Source organism: Diabrotica undecimpunctata, chromosome 2 (assembly GCF_040954645.1).
Source record: "Diabrotica undecimpunctata isolate CICGRU chromosome 2, icDiaUnde3, whole genome shotgun sequence".
Classification (NCBI taxonomy): domain Eukaryota; kingdom Metazoa; phylum Arthropoda; class Insecta; order Coleoptera; family Chrysomelidae; genus Diabrotica; species Diabrotica undecimpunctata.
Window position 1 is genome coordinate 11,890,651 of NC_092804.1, and position 27,984 is coordinate 11,918,634.

Genomic DNA, 27,984 nt, shown 5'->3' on the forward strand with positions numbered 1-27,984 from the left:
CCACCACAAGATAATCAAATATTTTCAAAACAGATTGAAAAAAATCATTCTTACACCTCTCTTTAGAACCAATTTTTCTGACACTGCTTTTATATCCAGCGGGCTTTCACACACAGGCATAATACCACTTATACACATTTCTCAAGTTGGGTACATTGATGACATTTCCGTTCCTAATTTGGGCACTTATCTTCAAAACCAAAAAGATATAGTTTTGGAATTTTGTTTAATAATTATATAAATTAAATACGTGAACAAAGCCAATACATACCGCATTAAAAAAACTAAACAAATTTAATAAAAAATAAGTATTAAAAAACTTCTACGGCACTACAGCCCAAATTGAGCCTTGGCCTCCCTTTATTTTTTGCCTCCATCCCTTGCTTGTCTGTGGCTGATCTTCTCCATACATGGACTCGTAAAAGGGTTTGCATGTCGCTGTTTACTGTGTCTTCCCAGCGCTTTCTTGGCTTTCCAACCGGTCTATTTCCTTGCATTCTTGGCTTTCCAACCGGTCTATTTCCTTGCATTCTTGCATTCAGTGCTGTTTTTGGTAGCCTACCCTCTTCCATTCTTATCACATGTTCGGCCCATTGCAATCTTTGTATTCTAATGAAGTCTGACAGTGGTACTTCCTTATAAAGTTGATAAAGCTTGTTGTTGTATCGACTCAAAAGATTTCATTTTCCTTCACAGGTCATAGTATTCTCCTCGGTTCTTACTTTCCTTTCGAATGTATCGAGTTTGCTTTTGGACGTTTCTTTCAGGACCCACGCTTCACTGCCATAGCATGCTATTGGTTGAATTAGGGTTTCATAGATTCTCATTTTGTATTTCAGTGTACATTTTTAGACTGAAATATATGGGAGAGGGCATAATAAGCTCTGTTTGCCTGTGTTATCTTCTGTATTTCTCCATCTTCTGATCTGTCTGCATATATTTCTACTCCCAGGTATGTAAACTCTCCAACCGTTTCATTGTCATCTTCATGTATAATGTTTTGTGGGACTATATTTCTCCTAGTATATATCATTATTTTTGTTTTTTCTGTGTTAATTTCCAAACCTAGCATTTTTGTTTGCGTTTTTAACTTTTTCATATGTTTTCTGTGCTCCTGTTGATGTACTACTCATAATATTAATATCATCAGCATAAACGGTTGAAACCGTTAGGTTTGTCTCCTCGTTCAGTTTGCATTTGCTTAACCTCATACTCTAGTGCCAGGTTAAACAAAGTTGGGGCCAGCCCATCTCCCTGCCAAATTTTGAAAAAGTCTGTCCTGTGGTTTTGTATTGGTACACATGCCTGAGTTCACCCATTGTGGCTTTGATGAGTCTAATTAGCTTGTGTGGTATTGCCAACTCAGCCAATATATTGTATAGTTTGTTACTTTTGACTGAGTCATATGCCTGTTTGAAATCTACAAACACGTTGTAAACATCAATGTCATGTTCCCATGATTAAAAAACTTATTTTTAAATCCTACTTGTCATTGATTAAATACAAAACCATCAAAGGTAGATCTGATTGCGTCAAATTTATCAGCGTTTTCTTCTCTTGTCAAAATTTTCGAATCTTAGGAAGCACATAATCTGTTGGAAACGGTTGTGAGATATGGTAGGATACAAGACAAGTCATATTGACTCTTTAGCAGCATGTCAGGCTTCAAAAATAATATTCTCAGTTCTTCTTGCACAAAAGGAGAAAAGGTCTTCCCATTTTCTATTTGTCTCCAATAAAATCACATTCATAAGTTCTTGTGAAAGAAATAAGTGAAAAGCTTCTTTTATATTGGGAAACTGAGAACTGTATCTAATCAAACCTGTAACATTTTGTATATTGTATAATTTTCTTCTCGTTATGTTGGAATGTTTATCCACACACTACCATCTTTAGATGTAAAAGTAGAAAAGGATTTTCAGTATGATTTACAGATTGATCACTGATCTCACCATCACTAACTTCACATTTCATCTACCTCGTCAATTTCTGTCACTATATCAATCTCTTCGATATCACAAACTCTTCTAGTACCAAATCATTAAAGTAACTATATTCAAGTGTATGTTCTAATATCGAAAATATGGCAATGAGGCCTTTTTGGTGTTTCACTCGTTTTTAAAAATCACATCCTCGAGAATCACTGCAAACGTAACTAAACGCATTAGAACTAAAACTGTGATGAGATAAACACATCTGTGTAGCAGAGCTATGAAATAAACTGGGTATCTAAATGGGAATTTGGCTGGGAATCTCTACTAAACTTTTTTATGCTAAATTATTTTAAGTATATTTAAGAAACATACCTAAAAGGAAATTAAATAATAAAATATCGCCGGTTTTACGAAGGCACAAAATTAATAAAAATATATAATATTGGCACTGTTGTGATGTATTATTTCCGTATATGCTGAAAATACGAAAGTAGAGGTACATTCTATTTCTGGTCAATAAATGAGAATATGTTAATATATATGTGAAATTTATGTATTTTTGACCTTTCATTTTAGGAGCGGCGCCAACCTCTTCTTGTATCACGTAGCAAACCTAGAGAAATTAGAGCTGGAATGCCTGAGGTGGTCTATTTAATTCCAGAACTGTGCAAACTAACAGGTTTATCTGACCGTATGAGGGAGAATTTCAAACTTATGCAAGCCCTAGCAGATCATACTCGTGTGGGACCAGTGGACCGCATGAGAAAATTACAAGATTTTTGTAAGCGCTTCCTGGGATGCCCAGAAGCAGTAACTGAACTGCGTAAGTGGGATTTCCAATTAGCGGACCGCCTAATCCAATTCCAAGGACGAGTTCTTCCCATGGAAACGATCGTCGCAGGTATATTTGTATATAATTGATATTGTATTTAATATATATGTATCTTGTTTGTCTTATGTCAAAAGTTTGAATCTCTCGCAGCTGCTGAATTGTCATTTAGTTGGATGAACTATTAACTTTTTAAATCTGATTATTGTAAAGTTTTGAGATAACAGGATTATTATAATATGGATCACTTTACCAGTTACAGTCCCATTAAATAAAAACATCTAGAAATACCCATATTTCTTGGTTACTGTTTTTGTAGTTTTGGCTGTCTCTTTGTATAAGATATAAATTCGTCTTAAAATCATTGCTTAATAAGGATAGTTGGAGTAACCACTGGAGTCTGCTCTACCAAGACACTTTAATTTTCCTTGTGGGTCATTCTCAGCTGTTCTTTTAGTTGTGGAATTTACCTCATAGGATGTAGAAGGAACAGCTAAATACGTCAAAAAAACATCTAGTTATCAATTATTGTCAATTAAACGTCTTACCCGTTAATAGTTAATAGTTGATCCATGAAACGAATAGTTAATATCATGCAACATTCGTGGATTGACAATGGCAGTCGAAAAGAAAGGGAAAAGAAAGATAGGTGATGAGAAAGAATGAATACTTAACTTCTAGTGTAACTTCTATTTTATTTAACATCTTATATACTAAAAGTCTAAGCCCTTTTCTTGTGCGCAATACTCCTCCTAAACGGTGATAGATAGGAGAATAATTTTTTCGAATAATTAAACAGATTGTTGAGTAGATTCCCCCTAAGGTTTAAAATTTAAAAAATTCGAACCGGTTTAAAAATGGCGGCCATCAAATGAATTTTTCCTATAGTAAAGTATAGGAATTTTACAGGTTTCTACTAGCTAAATGAATTAATAAATATTTTGTACTTGAAATTCGAAGTTGGTTTTTTTGTTTGCAATTTGGTTAGTTTAGGTTAGGTTAGGCTGGGATATCTTACCGGAAGTAAATACTTCCGGTTTCATAATTGTGAATTCAATCAGTAATTATAAGAAAAAAGTAGACGCGGACATATTTTAAAAATACATTGAAAATTACGACTTTAAATTTTGAAGAATGAGGGCCGGTTTCACCAACGACAAATAGCAGTCTATTCAATGAATAAAGTTATTTGACCAATAAAAATGACATATCTGTGTTTCACCAACGTCAAATAAGACTTATTCTATGAATAAACTCCAAATAAATTATTAGTCCAATATAGGCCAAATAAATATTTATTCTTCGAATAAGTTGACAGCTAACCTCACTTTAAATATCAATAATAAAGAAAATTCATTAGTTTAACTTGAAATTATCAACAATGTATTGCAGGTAAACGTAATTATATCACACAATTTGAATTTTGTATACATAAATATTTATTTTAGATTATTATCTTCTTCATCATCATCCTCTGATGACAGAAATGAGCAGCGAAGGAGAAGACCACGCTTGCAGCTGCAAAGAAGAAACCCTTTTGCTGAATTTGATGATGTGGACTTTAAAAACTAGGTTTAGTTTATCAAAGTTCTCCATTTCTTTCTCTAAATAATTTTTGCTGCTCTCGCGTTTTTTGTCCATTTTCTCAAGTTTCAGATTCACAATAATTTACAATCACAACAAACAGATTTTTTTTATATAAATTATGTATTGACATTGACAATTATTATTATTTTGACTAATCAACCAATATCAAATATTATAGGTTATGTATATGATTACAGTGAAAAATAGTGCGATGCGCTTGGCCAAGCACCTAATAGGTGGAGGCCAAGAGAGGTGTCAACGAGTAGTCTGTGGAAAATCATTACACTTTGAACTTATTCAACGAATAACTAACTGTGGATCACAAATAGTTATTGAAACGGAATAAAATTTATTCTAATAAATTTTATTCGACGATTAACTATTCAGTGATTTATTTGTTGTTGGTGAAACCGGCCCTGAAACCTATAAAATTCCTATACATTACTATAGGAAAAATTCATTTTATGGCCGCCATTTTTAGACCGGTTCGAATTTTTTAAATTTTAAACCTTAGGGGGAATCTACTCAACAATCTGTTTATTATTCGAAAAAATTATTATCCTATCTATCACCGTTTAGGAGGAGTATTGCGCACAAGAAAAGGGCTTTCATTTACACCAGGCGACGGAAACGATGGATCGTTAGACTCCGCCCCTCTTAAATATCAGCAAAACTTACATCAAAACTCGATGTCGAGTTGGTCCGCTAGTAACTTAATATTCTGTGACGGAAATTTAAATAAATTTATTTGGTACAACAACTTATTTTTCTATTTGTCATATTTTATTCTGATTAATTTATTTTCCAGCTAATAATGCAAGATACCCTGCCGGGCCCAAAGCGGATTGGACAAGAGACCTAAGGGCTCAAAGAATGTTCAATTCTGCCAACATGACCAGGTTGGTCACAATTTGCCCGTCTCGACAGAAGAACGAGTGCTTCGATTTTCTGCAAACTTTGCAGAAGGCGGCCAGGGGTATGCAGTGGGACATCGGACAGCCCCAAATCTACGATATTCCCGACGACCGAACCAATACGTTCTGCAACGCAATTGAAAATGTTGCAGCCAAGATGGACCCCACGTTAATAATGTGCGTGCTACCTACAAATCAAGCAGACAGATACGGGTCCATTAAGAAAAAGTGTTATGTTGATCGTGGTATACCCAGTCAAATAGTATTAAGAAAAAATCTGACATCAAAAGGTATGTATAATTTGTATTTAATATAAATTATTCACCCAGAGGGTGGATTATAATTAGTATATTAAAGAAATTTTTTTTAGGTGTAATGTCAATTGCTACAAAAGTAGCAATTCAGTTGAACTGTAAAATTGGAGGGGCTCCTTGGAGTATAGTAATGCCCCTTTCGAATGTGATGGTAGTTGGTTATGATGTTTGTCGTGACACTTTGAAGAAACAAAGCAGTTTCGCTGCAATGGTAGCTACACTCGATAGAGCAATGACTCGTTATTATAACCATGTCTGCGAACATCAACTACAGGAAGAGCTATCAGAGAATATTAGTGTGTTTTTGATTGTTGCGTGTCAGAAATACAAAGAAGTCAATGGACGGTACCCAGAGAGGATATTAATTTACAGAGATGGTGTAGGTGATGGCCAACTACCGTTTGTATTCACAATGGAAGTTGAAAGAATAAAAGAAAAACTTACAAACGAAATTTACAAAAATGGCGATTTAAAAATGTCATTCATCGTCGTCTCAAAAAGAATAAATACCAGATTCTTCACACCAAACTCTAATCCTCCACCAGGCACAGTTGTAGATGATGTGGTCACGCTCCCTGAAAGGTAAGTAAACTGACAATTAAGATAGCTACAAAATGTAGCTACACATTGTGACGAATTGGTGTTTTTTGAGTGATTGTATTTTATTGTGATTTTGATTAAAACATGAAGTTTGAATTTTTAACCGCATCACGCGGCTGTGCTCGCTGGAGTTTATTTGGTTTTGATCCAGAAATTTTATTCTTGACAACACTGTTCTGTTCTACACAAACCATACACCAGAGATCAACAATACACCAACAAGACAACAGATCAAGTGTCTTTTTGGGGTAAATAGAACCAAAATGTCTCTCAATAAGTCTTAGAGCATTTTCTGGTCTGCTGTTAGGACAACTTCTAGCTGCCACTTTTCTGTATCTTTGTATTATAGATTTAACTAAATTCTTCAAAAATCAAATAATGTATTATTATGTATAATCATTTTGTATGTTACATGAACCCGCTAAATCTAGGAGATAAAAAACACATTTCTGTGCTACTCAGAAGCATATCTGTGTTGTCTACTCCTACTATTTTGATTATACTCTGGTTTCTGAATTTGTTCACCTCTTCCATCAGTCAGTTTTTATTTTATTACTGTGAATAACATAGATGCCTCTTTTATCTTTCTATTTCAAAGCCAGTGAAGTTCCGTTCCTAATAATCCTATTCCTAATTCCTAATAATCCACTGAACCTATTTTCAATTTTTTCAAACTTCAAATTGGTTTGAATGTATGCAAAAGTGTATCAATTTTGGTGGGACATTTTGAAAAGCACTCATATTTTTTTGCAAAACTAAAAACTCTCATACAGTTGTTTGATTCCTAACTTTACTTATTGTTGATTGACCAAACCATGAGATCCAGTATTAGAATGTAGACTTACATCTCAAAATCTTCCATTTTTTTTTTCATAGATGCATCCATTATATTGATCACTTCCACTCTGTATAGCTAGCTATACCTGAATTATGTATCTGACTTATAGCTTATACAAGTAAAAAAAAGTAAATTGTAATTTATTTTTTAGGTTTGACTTCTTCGTAGTAAGTCAGTGCGTTAACCAGGGAACTGTAGCTCCAACGAGCTACAATGTTTTATCAGACAATATGGGATTGTCGCCGGACCGTTTGCAGATGTTAACATACAAGCTGTGCCATATGTATTACAACTGGAGTGGTACTGTCAGAGTACCTGCGCCGTGCCAGTATGCGCACAAACTAGCATTTATGACCGCTCAACATTTACATCGTCCTGCCAATAGGGCGTTAGAAACCCTCCTATATTATTTGTAAACTTGGGTGTTAACCCATGATATTGGGTTTTCATGAAAGAATTTTTGTTTTTTGTTACTTTTATATATTTACCTTAGTTTATAAAATAGTTTTAATATTTGACGAAAGAATTCGCTAATATTTTCTTTTTAAAATATTTCGTTTTTAACACTGAAGAGCCAGAACTACTAAATATTTGAGGGTTATAGAAGCAAAATTCGCTAAGTTGCGTTTATAAATTTTTATAATAGACGTTAAAGGTTTTCTTATCAATCATTTACCTGACAAGAAAAATTGTTTACCTCATTCTAAATTATATCATTACAAAATTTTTATTTCAATTGTCTATCATCTCTTATTTGAAACTTCTCTTAATAAAACCTGGTTTTTATGGTAACTCAGATCAATGTTTACATTTGTATTTTATCGCAGTGCAATATTATTTTTCGACTACATTTTGGGGTCATTATTTTCTGTTAGGGACCAATATTACCTTATCCAGTATATCGATAAATTAATAAAAAATGAATATAAATCTGAATATGCAGCAAAATTTAGTTTGTGATTTTACAATAAACACAACATTTCACACAAAAATGTGACTCGGGTTTTGCTTCTAGACTTTTATTTCTAAAATAAAATTAAAATTTTCAAGAGTTCCTAATAAATTTTTTATGAACTAATACTTGTTAGGTCTTTTTATTTTATTAACGGTCGTTACAATTGTTGGTAATATGTATATATTAAAAGTTCACTGAATTTTTTTTATTTTGCACAATACAATGGTTGGTTGTTGCTATTCTGACTAGATGCGTCTGCTATTTCTTTTATTGATGGTTTTTGTTTTCCATTCTCTTCTTCATTCTTCACGAATTCGTTGTTTGTTATGTGATGTGTCCTGTTATCTTCAGGATTCTCCTATATACTCAGTTTTGAATGCTTCTTTTTTCTTCTAGTCTCAGTGTTTATAGTCTACGCTTCCATTCTGTAGTGTAGTGTGATCCAGCATAACTCTTAATTTTTGTAGTACATTTTTCAGTTTTTTTTACTATTTCTATTCATACTTCCATTTGTTAAATTATTAGTGTGATTGATTGTGCCAGTTCTTTATCTTATATTCTTATCCCTAAAAATATAATCTTTCTTCATTATTGTGGGATTTTGATATTGTCCGAACTTTCTGTAAATTTTTTAACTTTTCCCCATTATTTCTTTCAAATTGTGGCTACTATATTATTCGTTTATTAACAATTCTGTAACATTTGATTTTCCATTTATCTTGTTCTTTGTTCCATCAATAGTTACCAAGAGATGGATACCAAGGCTGGTCATTGTATTATAGGTATCTTTTGTTCTTTGTCATATAATACAAAAAAACTTTTTTTGTTTTCGCTCCAATTAAGAAGTTATTACTCAGTAATTAAAAAAAAGGATAATACTATTCATCTGATACATTTCACGGCTGTTTAGCAAGTATTTTAATGAATATAATATCAACTTAATGATATTAGTTTTATTGTGAAACCTTTTCTTATTGGACTTCAGTGTATTTTTGTTCAAGTAAAATTTTAGGTTTAAGAGTTTTTTTTGTTCATTTTTAGTTTTAATGCAACTTTAGTTTGCTTGTTAAAGTCAAAAATATAAACACTTGAGAATTCTCTTAGTACGGGATCTGTAAAATATTGTTTGACTCAGTAAGGTCCAGTATATGACTGTACGAAGACGGGTCAGTTACTTAATTTGTTGGTTCTAGTTTTAATGAACGTAAAATCTCAAGAAAGTGTGAATGCAGAGTCGGAACAGTTATTTTTATATATTTTTCAAAATAAAAGTTATGAAAGATATAGAAATTGTTTTTTTTTATGATTGTGTTACCCTCATCCCAATACAATGAATTTTCTACTTAAAAACAATATTCATGGATGGTGTGTTTAATTTAGACAATACAGGGCCTTAAATGGTGGGCTAAGTGATAGGCACTAACTTGGATTTAACGTCAACATCACGACATGTGAATAAGAACAAACCTCAAAGTTGTGAAATGAGACGTGTTAACAATGAACGAGATTGGGATAGTCGGCAGTATTGTGAAGTCTAATGAGGAATGCAAGGTAGAGTCTTTAAAGGAATATGGATATCTAATAATTATGCGTCTTGCAATATTTGTAAGGCAAAGTTGTCTTATAAAATTAGTACATTTAATTTATTGCTTCTATCCGATAAAAATCACGATCACAGTTATACCTGATTGCAGCCCACCACTAATATACACAGTTAAACATATTGGCAGACAGATAGAAGAAAACTCACAAATTTTATCAACTATATAATCAAATACATCTACGCAGAAATAACAAAAAGATAAAGGCTGGATGATTAACAGATTCACTGCGTACGTAATCGAATAGGAATATGCCCAGGTGCTTAGAACATTGTTTCAACAGTGATAAATAAATAAAACATAATGACGGTATTAGATTTTTGTTTTGGTACAGGGCAGCGACAGCCGCTTTTTATTACTTTACTCCGTTTGGAGTACCAGAAACTGAATTCACTACGAATTTTGACCATGATGAACGGTATGTGGAATGCAATTTTAGATTCCCTTGCCGAGTAATTTATCAAGCTGTTTGCTTCGCAAGTTTTAGAAAGCACAATGGTAAAAATTTGAATTCGGTTTCGCCAGGTAGAAATCGTTTGATTTCTCTTTGTTTTTAGATGGCGTAGTTACGTCCGTATATAGTTATTTTTACAACTATGTCTAGGACGGGAAAGATTTTTGTTTTGGTTCAGAGTATTGGCTATACCGCTATACCACTCTGAGGAGACCTAAAGAGGTCGAAATACGTATAAGCGGCTCTCGCTGCCCTGTATTAAAACAAAAATCTAATACCGTCATAAATTATGCATCGATTCCAACAAAAATTACAACTACTATGAAAAAAAGTAAATGTTTACTGTGTATTCCAGTTCTTCCTTTGGCGGAATTTTCTGTTTTTATTGACGCTTGTAAAATGAAACTATTTGTTTCAATGCAGCAATCATTGATTTAGCTGCTAATTCAGCTGGTGTGTCTTTATTGTGCTATGTCAATACATTTCATCATGTCAGGACATTGATTAATTCCTCTATTAAGTAGAATACCTCGGTTATTTTGACACTTAAGAGAATTAAATTTTTCTCAGAAATAAACTTCGAATCTGGACAGTTGCCTTTCATTCTGTTTATATACGTAGAATCACTTGCAGGGAGGATTTTTTTTATTTTTATTTAAAACTTATTTTATAAACTAGATCTAATGTACCTATTACTTTTATTATTACAAACAGAAATATCATATTCTATGGTTATAATGTAAAGTGACCAGCAACAAAACATATTTTGTTACGCGCCGCCAATGATCAAATTCAAAATTTCGGAGAATTCATGATTAACACGTGATTTCGGATACTTTCGACCAGTTACGACGCGTGATTTTGGATGACTAATTTCATTTTTTGTTTGCTAGACTTATATAAATGTCGTTAACGTATTCAATAGTGTGCATATTTTATGCAAATATTTCATATTTTGGCATATTTGTATAAAAGTTTGCATAAAGTGCATAAAAGTTCAGATTTTTATACTGTATTTGAAAATTTTTAAACATACCAATTTATTTCAATTCTTGTATAAAATTTTGTAGTCATTTTAATCAAGAAATGATCTAAGTACGTAATCTCTACAGGTACAAAACATTTACAATTTCAAAGAAGATCAATTTAAGTAGCCCTCAACATTCTTAGAAAGTCTCGGTCACTGATGCATTCAGTTATTGGATAATCGCTAAGGGTTCGCTCATTTGCATTTTATGATCTAATCCCCAAATCTATCTACAATTTATTGTATCTTAACAGCAGGTAAACGGCTAATAGTTTTGTTCCTAATTTAGGGATTTTCCAAAATCTCCCAGTTTATTGAATTAGGTACCTAAACATTTCTAATTTGATGCTCAGATTTGTAAATCATTTTTGTTTTGATATTCAAAGCGTAAACACTCGTTGTGCGTAACAAAAAGGAAGATTGTGATTTTATAATGCCTAAAACAACCAGTGCTTCAACTTGGATTAAACCTTATAAAGAGCTGTCTATGGATATGGGAAAAATCTACTGTTCAGTCTGTGGCAAAATTGTAAGTATCTAATATTTTCTATTAAATATCTAATATTTCATACATACAGGGTGTTTCCAAATGACACTTACAACGTTTGACTGTAGATACTTCTCGAAAAATTGAACAAAACGATATAGTTAATGAGGGGTCAAACTAATTTACTTTTCGAGATACAGGGTGTTAAAATTAAAAAAAATTAAATTCTTTTAGTTAATAACAACAATAACTTTAAAACCAATAAACGTATTTACTTGAAATTTAGTACTCGTAGGTTGTTTTTAAATGAAAAATAGCTTCCTTTAGTGAGAAAAAATTGTCCATGGTACAATACAATGGTGTGTATTTAGAAAAATTTTTCACCTTTACTTTTTTTTATGAAGTCAGCTATTCTAAAACACAATTATTTTTATTGTAATTGAATTAACAAAAAAAAACTTTTGTTGAATTTTAAAATAAGTTATATGATGTACTAATGGTTAGTAACAAAAACTAATTTGTGGATTAATACTGCATTTAAAACACTTAGCGAGTGTTTTTTTTTCCAAACCAGTTATTTGATTAACCAAAAACACCTTGTATATTTTTATATTTTAAAGGTTGGGTTAAAATAAAGGTTTTTATTTTTATTTATAGATAGCATGTGAGAAGAAATTTCAGATAGACCAACATGTGAGAACTGCTTCACACATTGCAAAAAAAGGAAAAATAGGAGGAAAACATCAAACTTCAATGGCTAAATGTTTCCAATCTACTTAAAAAAAATTAGATGAGCAAGAAACTTTTAATGAAGACTTGTGTCGCGCATTAGTGTCTGCAAACATACCGCTTTCAAAATTAGCAAATGTAAATTTTAGTTCGTTTCTAAAAAAATATTGCAAACTTAATGTTCCAAGTGATCGGTCTCTAAGAAGAAATAATGTGAACGGGCTGTACTCGTCGGTGTTAATTAATATTAAGGAAGAAATTGCAGATAATTATTTTTACATATCTGTAGACGAAACCACTGATTCCTCAGGAAAGTATATTGGTCATTTATTGATTGGTGTTCTTAAAGAAGATACCTTACCAAAATCTCATCTTATTTCATGCCAGCAACTTGAGAAAACAAATGCTTTAACAATTTCGCGTTTTATACAAGAAACATTAGCAACTTTTTTTCTTCCGACAACTATTCCTTTTAATAAATTACTGCTTATTTTATCGGATGCTGCTCCTTATATGGTGAAAGCAGGACAAAATTTAAAAATATTTTTCCCAGATTTAATACATGTTACTTGTGTAGCGCATGGATTAAACAGAGTTGCAGAGGAAATACGAAAAAAGTTTCCTCTTGTAAATACCATGATATCCAGTGTCAAAAAAGTATTTCTTAAATCTCCTATAAGAATTCAACTTTATAAAGAAATGCTACCTAACATTCCTCTTCCACCACAACCTATTTTAACGCGATGGGGAACATGGTTAGAAGCAGCTAATTTTTATGCAGATAAATTTGTTAAAATAAAGAACATAATTGATACGTTAACAGATGAAAGTTCCCAATCTCTTTTGGATTCTAAACAAACTTTTCAGAGTAACTTGATTCAACAAGAACTTTCATTTATAAAATCAAATTTTAGTTTTGTTCAAAAAACAATTACTCAGAATCACCAAAACTGTCATTGTTCGAAAGTACAGCATTAATAAAAGAATTTGCGTCATGTTGTCGGAACGTTAGAGGTAATATTGGAAAAGATATTTTAAAAAAATTTGAAGCTACTATGGAAAAAAATAAAGGTTACCATATTCTTTCTGAAGTAGTCAGTGTTCTAGCTGGAAATATTTCGGAAACAATTAATTTAGAACCAAATGTATGCTCCCGTTACATCAGTTGATGTTGAACGAAGTTTTTCCATATATAAATATATGTACTCAGACAGAAGCCACAAGTTTTTGTTAGAAAATTTTGAACACCACTTGGTCATTTATTGTTACCATAATTCTAAATAAGTTTATTCATACTTAAAAATGATGTAGTTACTTAAAATAAATGTAAATCTTAATGAATAGTAGGAAATATTTAGGTATGTACACTTTTTTTTTAAATAAAATTGTTACTATTTTACGATTTTTTTATTTATTTGTATGCATATTTTGTAAAATATTTGCATATTTTCGGGTAAACACGTGCATATTTATGCGCATATTTTCTACATTTTTATTTGCATATTTGCCGAAGTCTATTCATAACTATACCGAAGAAGATCACTGCACCACCAGTCTAAGGTTAAAAAATATGTTTAAAATATTGGAATACACCTAAAATATACCCTGGAATATACAGAAAGTTAGGAGGACATCAGTAATACTGAATTCTGATTTAGAAACGACTTGGCAATAAGAGAAGTGCTGTTTACCTTAAACGTGTTAACGCAGAGGTGTTAAAATGTAAATGAGGATGTATGTTTTGTTTATTACACTACAACAAAGTCTTCGACACTGTACATTATGAATCGTTAATATAGACTTAAAAACAGAAATATTGACCCAAGATATATTAAATGTCTCTAAACAAACAATATTATTATATCGCAAATTTCTAACTAAATATAATAAATAATTGAGAAGGGCAGAAAGTGAATTGTTGCTGGAAAGAATTGTTACACTGTCAGCCAGGTAGTCAGAGGCTGTCCACAGGGGAAGCGTTATCTTTCTGTCTTATGGAATCTGGTCATGGATGGGCTGATAGCTAGATTCATGACATATATAATCTCCTGGACCATGCGGATGATCTGCTCATCTTATGATTATTCCGCTAAGAACCTTACATCCATGGCTGATGTGGATAATTAATTAAAAAATCACAGTAAACGAGTAAATTATTTTTTATTTACGAAAATAATACATTATCAATCAAAACGCGAAAATCTTTGTTTTATTGTAACAATTTAACTTTATATTAAGTAAAGTAGTCTACGTTAGAAAAAAAATGAAAATATTTTAGTAATAATTTATATTCGGAATATCTCAGTCAAAGATTAAATATTTTAATCCCATTTCCAGTCTAATATTTTCAAATATTCTGATTCAGTAAGTTCGCCAATCTTCAGACTTTCTAGGTACATCTAAAAAATGTTAACAATAGTTAAAAACATCTATTTATATTCAATACTTATATATAATATGTGCTGGAAGATTTCCGCGGTTAGTACAATTAAACCTAAATCTAAGATTAATACTATTACAAGAAATAATATTATCAACAGGCTTCCGGGTTGAACCGCGTCGATTATCAAAATCGACAAAATTGCTAAATCAAGAGGAATACAGATCCCCTTACAAAAACATCGATCGATCAAAGACAACATACCAAATGAACACCACGCAATTTATGAAATTCCTTGTGCAGACTGCCCCCGATCTTATATAGGCCAATCAAGTCGTAGAATCCAAAATGAGATTTATGAACATTCCATTTCTGTTAGCAATTATGATTCAATTTCAGCTCTAGATCAACACCATCTTCATACAGGTCATAAAATTGATTTTGATAACTTCAGAACCATATCCTCCAGCCGCTACTATAAACCAAGTATTTTCCGAGAAGACATAGCATTTGAAAAAAGACCAAATACTCCAATATTCCTCTTGATTTTAGAGTTTTGTCAGTGACACCTTTGATGTAAGGAAGAAAAGCTTTCGTATGATGAGAGTCTGAGTCTTTGGGTTGAGATTGGGTGGGAGATTGATGTCTGTGGATGCTCCTATTGATGTGATTTTCGCGGTAACCTTTTTGGATGAGGGCTTGTTTTAAACTAGAGAGCTCAGCGGGTCTACTTGCATCAGCGCAAAAGCGTATTGATCTGGAGACAAGGGTATTAATCTTCTTCTTCATGTACCATGTCCTTTCAGAATGTTGGTTACCATCACAGCTATCTTAATTTTATTCACTGCCACCTTAAATAACATGCTTGTATCAACACAATACCAATCTTGCAAGTTCTTCAACCATGAGGTTCTTCTTCGTCCTGGACTGCGTTTGCCTGCTATTTTTCCGTGCATGATATTTTGTTGCAACCTATATTTAGGACCTCTCATTACATGTCCGAAATACTCCAGCTTACTCTGCTTGATGCTTTTTATGATCTCAGTAGTCTTGCTGAGACGTTCTAGTATTGCGGAGTTTCGAATCTTCTCCACCCAGGAAACTTTTAAAATTCTTCTATGGCACCACATTTCGAAAGCCTCAAGGCGATTTAGATCGATTTTATTCACAGTCCAGGACTCGACACCATAAATTAAGACCGAGAACACGTAGCAGTGAAGTAGGCGGATCCTCAATGCCAATTTTAGGTCTCTTGTTACATAACACCTTGGACATCCTTCTAAAAGCCGCTCTAGCCTGCTCTATCCTAGATCTAATTTCGCCGTGACTTTCTGCGTTACAATTTAATTGCTGTCCAAGGTAAACGATTTTATCAACTTCCTCAAGTTTGGTATTATTTACATATATAGACGGTTTTATATGCTGTTGTTTACTTATTATGAGTATTTTGGTTTTCTGTATGTTCAGATTCAGACCTGCCTCCCTACAACTCTCAACGATACTATCAAGTAGTGTTTGCAGATCTTCTTGACTAGAAGCTAGGAGTACTGTATCGTCCGCATATCGCAAAATTATTGATGACTTCACCGTTCACAAGTATTCCTTCTTGTTTTTCAGAAAGTGCTTTTCTGAAAATTCTTTCGGAGTAAACGTTGAAAAGCAGTGGTGACAAGAGGCATCCCTGCCGTACTCCTCTTTTAATATTAAGAGCCTGTGATTCCACACCATCTACTAAAACTGATGTTGTTTGATTCCAATATAAATTTGAAATTATTCGAACATCTCTGCCGTCCAAGCCAATGTCTTTTAGAGCTTCGATCAATATAGAGTGCTTAACACGATCAAATACCTTTTGGAAGTCAATAAAACAACAGTATATGTCTACAGATATATCTCGACATCTTTGAGCAAGTACGTTCATTCCAAACAGTCTCGTTCCAAACCCTTTACGGAAACTAAACTGTGTGTCATCCAGGTATTCCTCGAATTTATTGTAGATACGACCATGTATTACCTTCAGAAAAATTTTCAATAAGTGGTTTAACAAACAGATGGTTCTATAATTAGCACAGGTTTTTGCTGTTGTCTTCTTAGGTAGAGCTATAAACAGTGAATTAGACCAACCATTAGGTATTTGTCCGCTGGTATAAATGGTATTGAAAAACGAAGTTAAAGCCTCTAAAACATTGCTATCATTTATAAGCTTGTATATTTCAGTTGGAATTTCATCAGGACCCGTCGCTCTGCCATCTTTTGATGATTGTATGGCTTTTATAACCTCAGAGCGTGTTATTAGGGGTTCGTTGCAGCTAGTAATATCGGGAGGTGAACTACTCCTATCGTCTTCGAATAGGTTCGTGACGTAATTTTCCCATTCTTTAAGTTTGTTCTCTACTTCAAATATTACTTTACCATGTTCATCCTGTAACAATGCAGTTTGTTTCTTATTGAAGATATCAGCCACTTCTTTCATTTTATACATATTAAACGTGTCGTATCTGTTTTCAAGTTCTTTAATGTCATGACACTGTTTGGCTAGATGTTGACTCTTTGCTTCTCGGATATTTTACGTCGAATTTCTTTTTGTACGCTGTTATAAAATGTTTCGTTGTTTTTCGCTAGTCGCCGTTGTTCCATCAAATCCAATGTCATCTGTCCTTCAAGCCTGCTTTTTTAGCTTTTACCTGCCTTGTAAATTTCTTTTACTGTTGTTACGATTTTATTTAAGTCCTCATCGACATTTTCACCAATATTTTCCCAAATTAAATTTTCGTTCAGTTGTCTTTGAACTGATTCCTTAACTTTCTCGTCTTATAATTGGGCTGTATCAATATTTTTGCGAGACTTCTATTTGATCACCTTTTTTAATTTTAATTGGGTTACAGCTACTATGGGATTGTGATCAGACCCAATGTCAGCACCTGGATAAGTTTTAACTGATTTGATGCAGTTTCTAAATCGATTTTTTATTAGGATGAAGTCGATTTGGTTCCTAATAATTTTGTCCTCTGATTCTGCATTTGACTTCCAGGTGTAGAGTCTTCTCGGTGGTAGTTTAAAGTGAGTATTTATGAGTATTCAAAAAGGGCATTAATGACTGAATCATTTTGGGAAGGGGGATGATGAGAGTTGGCATGCAAGTAACGATTGGTATGGGCGGTTTTTCGATAAACATAGTGATGAAAACCTTGGGATTGGTTTTTCTTTATGATAACGTCGAAAAACGGTAGGGATGAATCAGTTTCCATCTCCATCGTAAACTGGATACTAGGATGAAAACCATTCAGATGGGTTTAAAAAGACACCAAAGCAGCTCTACTATGGAACCAAATGACGAATGTATTGTCAACATATCATAGCCAATATGTGGGTTTGAGCATTGATGTGGATAGTGCTCAGGTCTCGAAGTCTTCCATAGAATAGTGGGGAGCCCATTGGGGCACCATTTATTTGGCTGCAGAATTCATCCCTACCGTTTCTCAACGTTATCATAAAGAAAAACCAATCTTAAGGTTGTGCTGTATGGCATTGTACATTAAAATCAAGGCATCAAGAATAAATCCCGGGTATGTAACCACATGTTCCTCCAAAACGTCTGATGCAACGATTCGCCGTCAAACCTCCACCAGGCACGAAAACCAACTCTGTTTTACCATTCATGGAAATGCCTGCCCAAAACATACAAGAACCGCCCCCATATGACACAGTTTCTCGTAACAAACATTAACATTAGGCTAATGGCTCTCCTCGCCCTCTATATACTCGACGCTTCTTTTCGTTGCCGTGTAGGCAGATTCTACTTTCATCTTAGAAGAATACGTGACTCCATTGATAGTCGTCCCAATCCAGATGTTTTTGCTTCTGCAGTTAGCTTGGGACTCGTAGATGTTCTTTTTGGTATCAGATTGGCTGCCTTTAGCCTCCTTCTGACCTCTGTAAGCTCTTCTTTGAGCTTAGCACCATAGCACAAGTCAAATATCGATATCTCAGGGATTTCGATAAAAGAAATCGGTCATATTTCTCCGTTGTTATTCGTTTACAGAGTCCTCCTTGTCGGACATAATCACCAGTATCTTGGTACCGACGATACACCCAAGATACAGCTGACTTTTTGCCACAGCTCTCTGGCTCAGGACTTCTCTCAATAATGCTACTGCTTGAGCTGCTTTGACAGATGTGGTATCCATTTGTAATGCATTTGCGAACTTCGTGTAAGTGACTGATATATTAACGTCGTCAACACAATGGTTTTTCTAAACAACAAAACTATGGCCACGCTACTAATGAGATGTAAAGGAAAAACTATCGTCTAAAATAATAATTTAAATAACAAAACTTTACAAGAGTTTCTTTAAAGTGATGAAATTACACTCACCTTTTGTTTTTTCAGGTTATCGATAAGCTGTAATTGCTTTTTGAAACCATTTAACAGCTCGACTTTGTGCTTCTCTATGTGTTTTACAGTCAAAGTTAAATCGCTTATTTGCTTTTTAAACGACTCTCTAGCTTCCTAAAAAAATAATTGTATAGATTATATTATGCATCTATGTAGTAGTCTTCGTTCAGTAGAACGAAGTTGATTGTGTAATAACTATGGATTATTTTTCTGAATAATGTGGAATGCAACATTTTAAAATAGGGAATGAATACACAAAATGATGCGGAACACAAGGGACTATTTTATTAAGCTCTTTTTACGAGGACCCTGGTAATTTGCTTTTAAAGTATTTAAGGAATGATAAAGAAGATAGGGAGTGATTGATAAACAGTAGATCCTTGTTTTAGACTTTTCTTTAAGACCTCGTTCTTAAAGGAATGGGCTCCTGAATTAGATTGGATTTGAAGAAAGAAAGGCTGAGGTGACAAGAAGACAGAAGTTCCAGAAATAGTGGTAGAAGGACTTCTTTTGCATATTTTTGATTTTTATGATGTGATGTATTGTACCACGACTTTTGATTGTTATATAAATTTATACCTTTTCTTCATCTTTTAAAGTTTTTAAAGACGTTTTCAGTTTTTCATTTTCCTCTTGAGCTCTGGTTAACCGAACATCGTAATTATTCAAATCTAATGTCGATTTTTTTAAGTCCTTTTTAACTTGTTCTAGTTCTTTCTTAAGTAATGTTAACTCTGTCGTTTTTCCTTGAAATTTGGAATTGATGGACGATACCTTAAAATAATTAAACTGTATTAATATTATTCTTTGTTTATATTCAAACATGAAATCATGAAAAATAGTACGTACATTTCAAAATTTCATGTTAAATTTACTTATAAAAGCAGTCAGTACATCCCATTCAGAATAAGATTTTTTATTTTTTCTATTTTCGTGGGTTATCCCGTATTCAACCTTTTAATCTGTTACTCAGTGGCGGTTCGTATCACTTTAAGAAGGTAGTGCCAGAATTCGGACAGCTGTCTAAATTTTTAGTGACGGGTTCAGGGTATTGTCAAAAAAGGTATAAAATAGAAATGAAAAAAAAAGGTGCAGGTACTTTTACATTATATCCCTAATAGCACACGCACGTCCAATGGACGTCGATAGTACATCCCTCACGGACTTTAAAGACGTCCCTCGAACGTCCGCTTTGGTCCCAAGTACGTCCATTTAACGTCCTATATTGGTCCAAATGTCGCTCCGCCGAACGTCCTATGGACGTTCATTTTACGTCCCGAGTGGACGTAAAATGGACGTACCGGGACGTTAATTGGACCTTAATCGAACGTCCATAATGCCGTCATCCTGTGCATATTAGGAGTGTATTTTGGGAAATAAAACGTAAATGTTTAATGGAACTTACATTTATTATTACATTTATTTATATTCATTTATTATTAACAAACGGGACAAATCCACTGTCAAAATTATACAAAAATGCAACATTATAGGAATAGAAAATCATTTTGAGTAATAAAACATACACATGTTTAAAGGACCTTACAATGATTATTACATATATTTATATTTATTTATTAATAACAAATGGAATGAAATGGAACAAATTCACTGTCAAGATTATACAAAAATGCAACATTATAGAAATATACACAAAATTACAGATAAAAATAAAATATACATGAATAACATAAATAAGTACACATTAGTACTTCATATAGTACCTAACGCTATTGATACAGAAGATTCAGACCATATCTATACTTGAACCGTAATTAGTTCTGCGGTAAGGAACATGGAAATGTGAATTCTAACGCAGTGAATGAGGAGGAATATGAAAACTAGGTGAAGCAATTCAGGAGATTAATTATTTTATAAAAAACCTTAAAAATAAAGATTGAAAGGTAACTCTTCTGGTAAGAGAATCCAGATTCAAGAAATTGATTATACCAGAATAAGAATATGGTCTACATAATTTAGAAAAACAGTAGATGCTTGTAGACAAGTAGTATAAATCTAATCGACATAAAAAATGTTTTTTAATTAAATTATAACATAATCATCAGTATAAATTAGTAGAAGTTGAACGACTAGACAGTAAAACATGCTGACCAGTATGAAGCTATTCTTCAGATTTACTGTCAAAAAATCAATCAGTAAAGCCTCAAAAATGTTAGGAATAGCAGAAAGAATTATAATGAAACGATAATTAAGAATCAATGAGTTAAGGATAAAATCAATAAATAAACTGTGATGAAAAGTGACCCTCAGTCAGAGATATACTAAAAATAAGCCATAGAGGCATACATAAAAAGAATGCACAATTCCTTAAAAATAAGTTTTGGATATAGTAAACTATACAATTTTTAATTAATCATGATTTAACCTTTTCGCTTTTAATTATTTTATTGACGTAAATAATTTGTTATTCTATTGAAATATTTGTCATTTAATCCCATAATTGGTAAATGTCGGACGTCCAGAAAACGTCCGAGGACGTCCAGGGAACGTCCGAGTACGGACGTCCAGAGAACGTCCATATTTAGTCCATCCAAAGTACGTCCCACTTCGTACGTCCAGGGATGTCCGGACCAAAACTGGACGTATATTGGACGTCCATAGAACGTCGTGTGTTACTAGGGATAGGTGTCTACTACTTCTAGGGTGTCAAGAAATTGTCCGAAATTTATCAAAACATCTCTAAATTAATTAACAATATAAAAACTCAACTTGCCACCAGTATTTACGCCTGATACCTAGTACTTGAAGTTTGTTATTACGATTGAGTCTCTAGAGTCTTTTTACAAAATTATGAAAATCACACAGTTTAATATCACTTTTAAAATTTCTGATATATGAAGTCCATTCTTCCTTCTTTTTTGGCTGCAAAGTTTTCAATGACTTTGATATTAAAATTATTAATGCCCATTTACAAAATGTTTTTCTGCAGATAGCATACCTGAAGCACTCAGTCGTTCTTTCTTCATGGTATTTCTAAGAAATGTTTTAATTCGTTTTAGCATCGAAAACAGCGTTCTGCTTCAGATGTTGACATAAGAACGGTAATTAATATACTTAAAAGTTTAATAGTTTCTTCAAACGTACATTTCACCTTCCTCATTTAATAAAACTGATAGCGTAACAGCCCCAGAGGTAGTACTCAATTCGCGTCTCTGATACAGTACTTGTAATTGAGTTTTAAGCCCAGTTTTGTTTAAAAATAAAAATTGGACTTCTCCAGCATAAATAAATTGGAAGCAACTAAATGTCCGGAGAAGGTAAATCTTGGTTTTATTTGCAACAAAACTGCATCACATGTCTCTAAGCCTTTTTTTATTGGTTCATCATTATCAATTTCTCTCTGTGACCTGTTTATTTCTTAAATATTGTCAATAATACGTTCATTTGCTCCCTTATACCTTGAGTTGCTGCTTCAAAATCTTTTCAAAATACAAAATTTTTATCCTGAAGCTTTTAACCATTTACTTGATTAATGGACGACAAATCACGTGAAGTACTTTGTATAATGTGGATAACGGCAATGAGGTCTTTTTTATTTTATAAACAGTACGAATAGTCCGTGATTGAAAATTACAACGTGTTTGGAAAGATTTTGGCAACATGCGATTAACTACCTCATCAAAAATTTTTGTTCTTTGAGGCGACTTAGAAAAGAATGAGTACAAATCAGATAAATAAGAAAAAAAATTTTTATTACTTATTAATAGAACATGCACTTATCATAATTAAATTCATTTGGTGTGAAAAACAATGAACGTAATTTGCAAGAGGACATGTTTCCTTAATAATTTTTTGCACATCATTTAATCCACCACTTAAAACAGATGCGCCATCATAACTTTGAGCAATTAATTTGTTTGGAGTATGTTTTTCGAAGGATTTAAAACATGTAAAATGCATTAAGCGATTAATAAGCTCCAAAATCTCTCAACTGTTCGACGTTTACACAAATATCTGCAAACTATAACTAACTGAAATTCACCAGCAACGTCTGTTATTTCATCGGCAATCACTGCAACACAAGGAGAATTTTCAATTTCTTTCCTAATTTACTCTTTATAAACATCTTGAGTTCATTTTGCGATATTTTTGAGGTATCTTTAAAAGATTTGGAACTTTGAATATGAACCTTTAAGTCGTTGTCTAATTCGTCGCTAAAATTGACCACTCCTTAAATATGCCTCTATTTTCTGAATAAATATGTTTACTTTATGTTTAAATGAACTAGCACTGTAGAGAGCCGTATGAAACATTTTGTATAAGAGTATAATGTAACTGTTTGTACGGAAAAATAAAAATAACCGTTGCTTCTAATATTTTCCTTATAATTTCATCAATTTTCTCACTTATTAAACCTTCCTAGTACTTTAAATAAATATGTCCAAACCAATATTAGCCTAATCAATTCAGTCGTTTTCGATTTATCATAAAGAAAGTTAGAAAAACATAAACTACATGGATCAAATGAACTAGAGCTGTAGAGGTGAAGTCGTATAAAACATTTTGAATTTGTAATTAGAAAAAAAAAATAAGGGTCGTTCTTCGAGATAAAAAATATCCCCCTTCCTAAGTTGGACCAACAAATACACTTTCACAAAATTTTATTGCAATCGGTTCAGTGGTTTTTGAATATTAACTTGGACAGACATCGTGACAGAGTTTTTAATATATAACGATGTATATTTAAAATACTTACCTGACTTTCAAGTTTCCCGATTGTACTTTTTGCGGCATTATACGATGTAAACCATTTCTCTTTTTCTTCCTGAAATGATTGATTTTCTTTCTGCAGCTTTTTTATTTCTTCGCCCTTAAACATATCTGCTAGGTATATATATATATATATATATATATATATATATATATATATATATATATATATATATATATATATATATATATATATATATATATATATATAAAATTTGCAGTTTCCGTTAATTATTATATAAGCTTAGTTTAATTTACCCTTTTTTTATTTTCTGCTTGTAATTTTACGAATTCTACCTGTAGAGTCGTCAGCCTAGTTTTATAATATTGGGTGGCGCCTCTAACGCCCATATCACTAATTCCAGTTGGAACACCCAGTTCGTCATCAGCTTTATCATAATCTACCTTTTCAACACAGTTTTGCTTGTTGCTGAATTTAAAGTTGTTTTGCTTGGCAAAGTCAATGTCCGACTTGGTCTTTAAGGATTCTTTAATAAGGTTGTCTTGAATTTTCTAAAAATAAAATAGTTTCCAACATAAAAGTTTAATATTTTTATCGTAACTCATAAAAAAATAATATAGAAGAGGAAAGGATCAGTGAACATAAAAGACTAGGGAGACAAGTCAAGTTCCCAATTGTTAACTGCAGTAAATTCAACCAGCTTACACCTATAAACGATTAACGGAATTTGCAGAAAACCTTTCTTTGTAGTAAAAGGCACGGTAAACTGCACTGGTGTTCTCCATAATGTTTAACACTTTGCTAAATTTTAGGTATAAAATAAATATATGTGTTATTAATCCGTTGTTCATAGCTTTGCATATTTTGTTACATTTTTATTAATAAATAGTATTCTTGCATAATGTTATTTAACGTAAATTTATTTCACCTACTTGTTTAATAATTTTTTCTGAAACAAATACTACCGTGCTAAGGATAATTTATATTCAAAATAGATATACAAAGTACTAAAATATCACTTTTAATTTTTGTTAAAAAATACTTCGGAGTAAACTAGAACATTTTGTCAATTTAAATAGTGGTAGTTAGATTGACCATCCAAAAATCTGAAACTGCGCTGAGACTGAGGTTTGTTGAATGTTACGTCTGGTTTCCAACTATTGTACGGGGTAGAAATATGGACGTTAAAAGCGCAAATAGTTAAGAAGCTTGAAGCCTTTGAACTTTGGATATACCGGAGAATGTTGAGAATTCCATGGACTGCCAGGGTCACCAATGAGGACGTGCCGAGAAGGATGAGGGATGAAGGATGAAGGACACATACTGAGGAATGAAAAATATAGTCTTCTGCAGTTCATCATGCAGGGTAGAGTCGATCCCAAAAAGGGAATAGGTAGAAAGAGGAAGTCATGGCTGCAAAATATTCGAGACTTGACAAGCATGACTGTAGACGAATTATTCCACGTTGCAAAAGACAGAGAAACTTTTACAAATGTGGTCGCCAACCTCCGTTAATGGGGACGGCATAGGAAGAAGAAGAAGATTGACCATATGTCTGTTAAAATATACTATATAAGTATATAAAGAGGTGGAATTGTTAACAACAGCAACTGTTAAAAAGAGGAAAGCGTCATACCTGGGCCATGTGTTCAGTAATGATAAGTACAGTCTGCTACAGGTTATCGTGGAAGGCAAGATTGAAGGTAGAAGAGGTTTGGACAGAAAGAAGAAATCCTGGCTGAGAAACTTGAGAGAAAGGTTTCAAATACCAGATGCTGCGGAACATAATACATGCGGCACAAAACAGAGAAACCTATCGTTTGATGGTCGCCAACCTTCGATAGAAGACGGCACATAAAGAAGACAAGACGACAGCATAAAATCAATAAAATAGACAGATAGCGAAGGCAAAAGACACGTCATTCTTCATGTAGGAGGGAAAGAAAGCTTTATAAAGAACGTAGATATGATTTTTTCTTCAAAATCAAAATCTGCTGATTATCATGAAGAGATAAATGTAGATATATGTTTGTTAAATGGCTTGAGGAGAAAACTGTTACCTAGTCTGAGTGAACCATCAGTTATAGTTTTAGATAATGCATCTTACCATTTGGAGATTTTGGAGAAACAACCAAAACAGTCGTGGAACGTACCAAGCATAAAAAATTGGTTAGTTAAAAATAATATCAATTTTCCGGAATACGCCTTCAAATTTCAAATCAGAATTACTGGAAATTTCGAAACGTAATGAAAAACCATCAGTTTATATAGTTGACCAAATTGTATCAAGTACTACGGTTACCGCCATATCACTGCCAGTTTAATCTCAACGAACACATCTGGGGTATATGTAAAACGTATTATGATAATTACATTGGATGCAGTGGATACAGTGACGATGCAGTTGGGGAAATGTAGCAAGAAGCTCTTAAAACTGCAACTTCAGAAATATGGACCAAAACTGTAAGTAAATGTGAAAAATTAATAGAAGAGAGGTGGATCTAGGAAAATAAAATCAGTGAAATTAATCTAATGATTATAGATTTACATAATGATAGCGGTAGTGACGATGATGATAATTTATAAATTTAAATATTCAGTAAGTACACTATTATAATGCTATTTACAAAATAATTGTAACAGCAGGTTAACCATTATATTTATACATTCATTATTAGCCAAATAAACAATAATATTTAAAATTCCATTTGAATTTTTGCTCCTCACTTTATACAAATTAACTCTAATTGATAATACAGACAAAAATATTTTAAACAAAGTAAGTACTAAAAAAGATTATGGAGAACTCCAGTGCAGTTTATCATGCCTTTTATTACAACGAAAGGTTTTCTGCGAATTCCATTAATCGTTTAAAGGTGTAAGTTGGTAGAATGTACTGTAACGAACTGTGATCCGATGACGTATGAGAAAGCATTTGAAAAACGTATAGATTGGCACAGAGCTGTAAAAACTGAGCTCTATGTGAACAGCCCATAAGACACTTGGATTAAGGGTGACGGTCAAGAGCGGATAAACTGGTGGTGCACATAGGAAAATCCCCCCCCCCCATCCCCAAGAAGGTCCTAAATCCCTTGGTTGGTGTTTCATTGGAAGTTTCCCCCCCCTTGCGGCAAGTTAGAAGTTCCCATCCCAATGCAAATGTCTAGACCGGTAACATATCGGTCGTAGGTAATAGAACAAAGTTTGTTTTCAAAACGAAACAAAATGGGTTGAAGAAAGCTAGATGATTACAAACAAATAACCATACCCTTTTTCTGGTAATTCTACAATAAAATGACGTCAGAGCAATATCATAAAGGCCTTTTCAAAGTTGACCTGGTTCTTGAATACTCACCATCTTGGAATAAGGGGTGCAAAGAGATTTCGCACTGTATCTCGTAAATTAGTAACACTACAGAAAATTTTATTGGATATTATTTGTAGCAAATTAAATTGTCTAAAACTTTATTTCTATTACTTTTAATGGTAAAATGGAAAATAAAACAGTTATAAACAAAAATAACTAAAAATGTTTGATCAAATTTTTTATTTTAACTAAACATGTAACATACCTATTTTTAGACGTTCATTTTCGTATTGGATTGCTTGCTTGTAGCTTGTATTTTGCCCAACAATGTTAGAAATTTGTCTAGTGTTAAGTTCAAGAGATTAATTTATAAGCAGTTGATAGCTGAACTGTAATTTAATAGTTTATAATTTATAAATTGAATATGTAATATTTTTATTATCCATTATAAAATACATATTATTTCGATATTTAAATATGTACCTAGTTCTATCATCGGGGGTTAGGTGGAGAACAGTTGTGTGCTAATGTTATACAATACAGTTAAATTGGTATACAAACTGAATCTCGCCCTACTGTTATTATATTTTATAAAAAATTTATTTGTTTGTTAATAAAGACATTTATTACTATATAAACCACCCAGAAGAATTTATAAGGTCACAAAACTTTGATATGAGTGAACAATATTAATGGAAGCTCGCATTCAGCATTAAATTGGAAATGCAGAATTGTGATGACAGATCTGATATTGTTTACTTTAGAAAACGGAAGTACTAACCATTACATCATTTACTTGCTTCATTAACTCTTTTGTTCTTTGTTCCAACTTTTCATTTTCTTTATAAAATTCATCTTCTTTTTTTAACAAGTCTGATTCCATCACCTTTATAATAAAATATATGTAATGTAATTATATCTATCAGTCTTTGTTTGTAT

General features: G+C 32.7%; 2 protein-coding genes across 5 annotated transcripts in view; one reads left to right on the forward strand and one right to left on the reverse strand.

Annotated features, from left to right (window-relative positions):
* Window positions 1–9,261, forward strand: part of LOC140434188 (piwi-like protein Siwi) — a 69,874-nt gene extending 60,613 nt beyond the window's left edge. For all 3 annotated transcript variants that reach the window (XM_072522270.1, XM_072522271.1, XM_072522269.1), the window contains exons 7-10: window positions 2,511–2,835; window positions 5,159–5,554; window positions 5,635–6,160; window positions 7,168–9,261. In XM_072522270.1, the coding sequence (XP_072378371.1) occupies window positions 2,511–2,835; window positions 5,159–5,554; window positions 5,635–6,160; window positions 7,168–7,432 (1,512 nt within the window). In that variant the 3' untranslated portion in view covers window positions 7,433–9,261. The remainder of the gene's footprint in view (window positions 1–2,510; window positions 2,836–5,158; window positions 5,555–5,634; window positions 6,161–7,167) is intronic.
* Window positions 9,262–14,450: 5,189 nt separating this feature from the next.
* On the reverse strand, window positions 14,451–27,971 carry LOC140433193 (uncharacterized). 2 transcript variants are annotated; one of them, XM_072521233.1, is made up of 6 exons: window positions 27,827–27,971; window positions 24,074–24,289; window positions 23,763–23,876; window positions 19,625–19,819; window positions 19,025–19,159; window positions 14,451–14,668 (listed from the first exon to the last, which is right to left on the reverse strand). In XM_072521233.1, exons 1-6 carry the CDS (start codon window positions 27,926–27,928, stop codon window positions 14,591–14,593), a joined length of 840 nt encoding a protein of 279 aa, XP_072377334.1. In that variant the 5' UTR covers window positions 27,929–27,971; the 3' UTR covers window positions 14,451–14,590. The 2 variants fall into 2 exon arrangements, with proteins under 2 accessions (XP_072377334.1, XP_072377332.1); XM_072521231.1 differs by having other exon boundaries at window positions 14,455–14,668; window positions 24,035–24,289.
* Between the last annotated feature and the right edge of the window lie 13 nt (window positions 27,972–27,984).

Excerpts from the sequence above, each read along its gene's own strand:
- LOC140433193 (XM_072521231.1), bottom strand. The coding sequence starts at position 27,928 with ATGGAATCAGACTTGTTAAAAAAAGAAGATGAATTTTATAAAGAAAAT. Across the intron at positions 24,290-27,826 it reads AGCAAGTAAATGATGTAATG|AAAATTCAAGACAACCTTAT; the intron begins GTTAGTACTTCC and ends TTTTATTTTTAG. Across the intron at positions 23,877-24,034 it reads AAGCAGAAAATAAAAAAAGG|GGCGAAGAAATAAAAAAGCT; the intron begins GTAAATTAAACT and ends GATATGTTTAAG.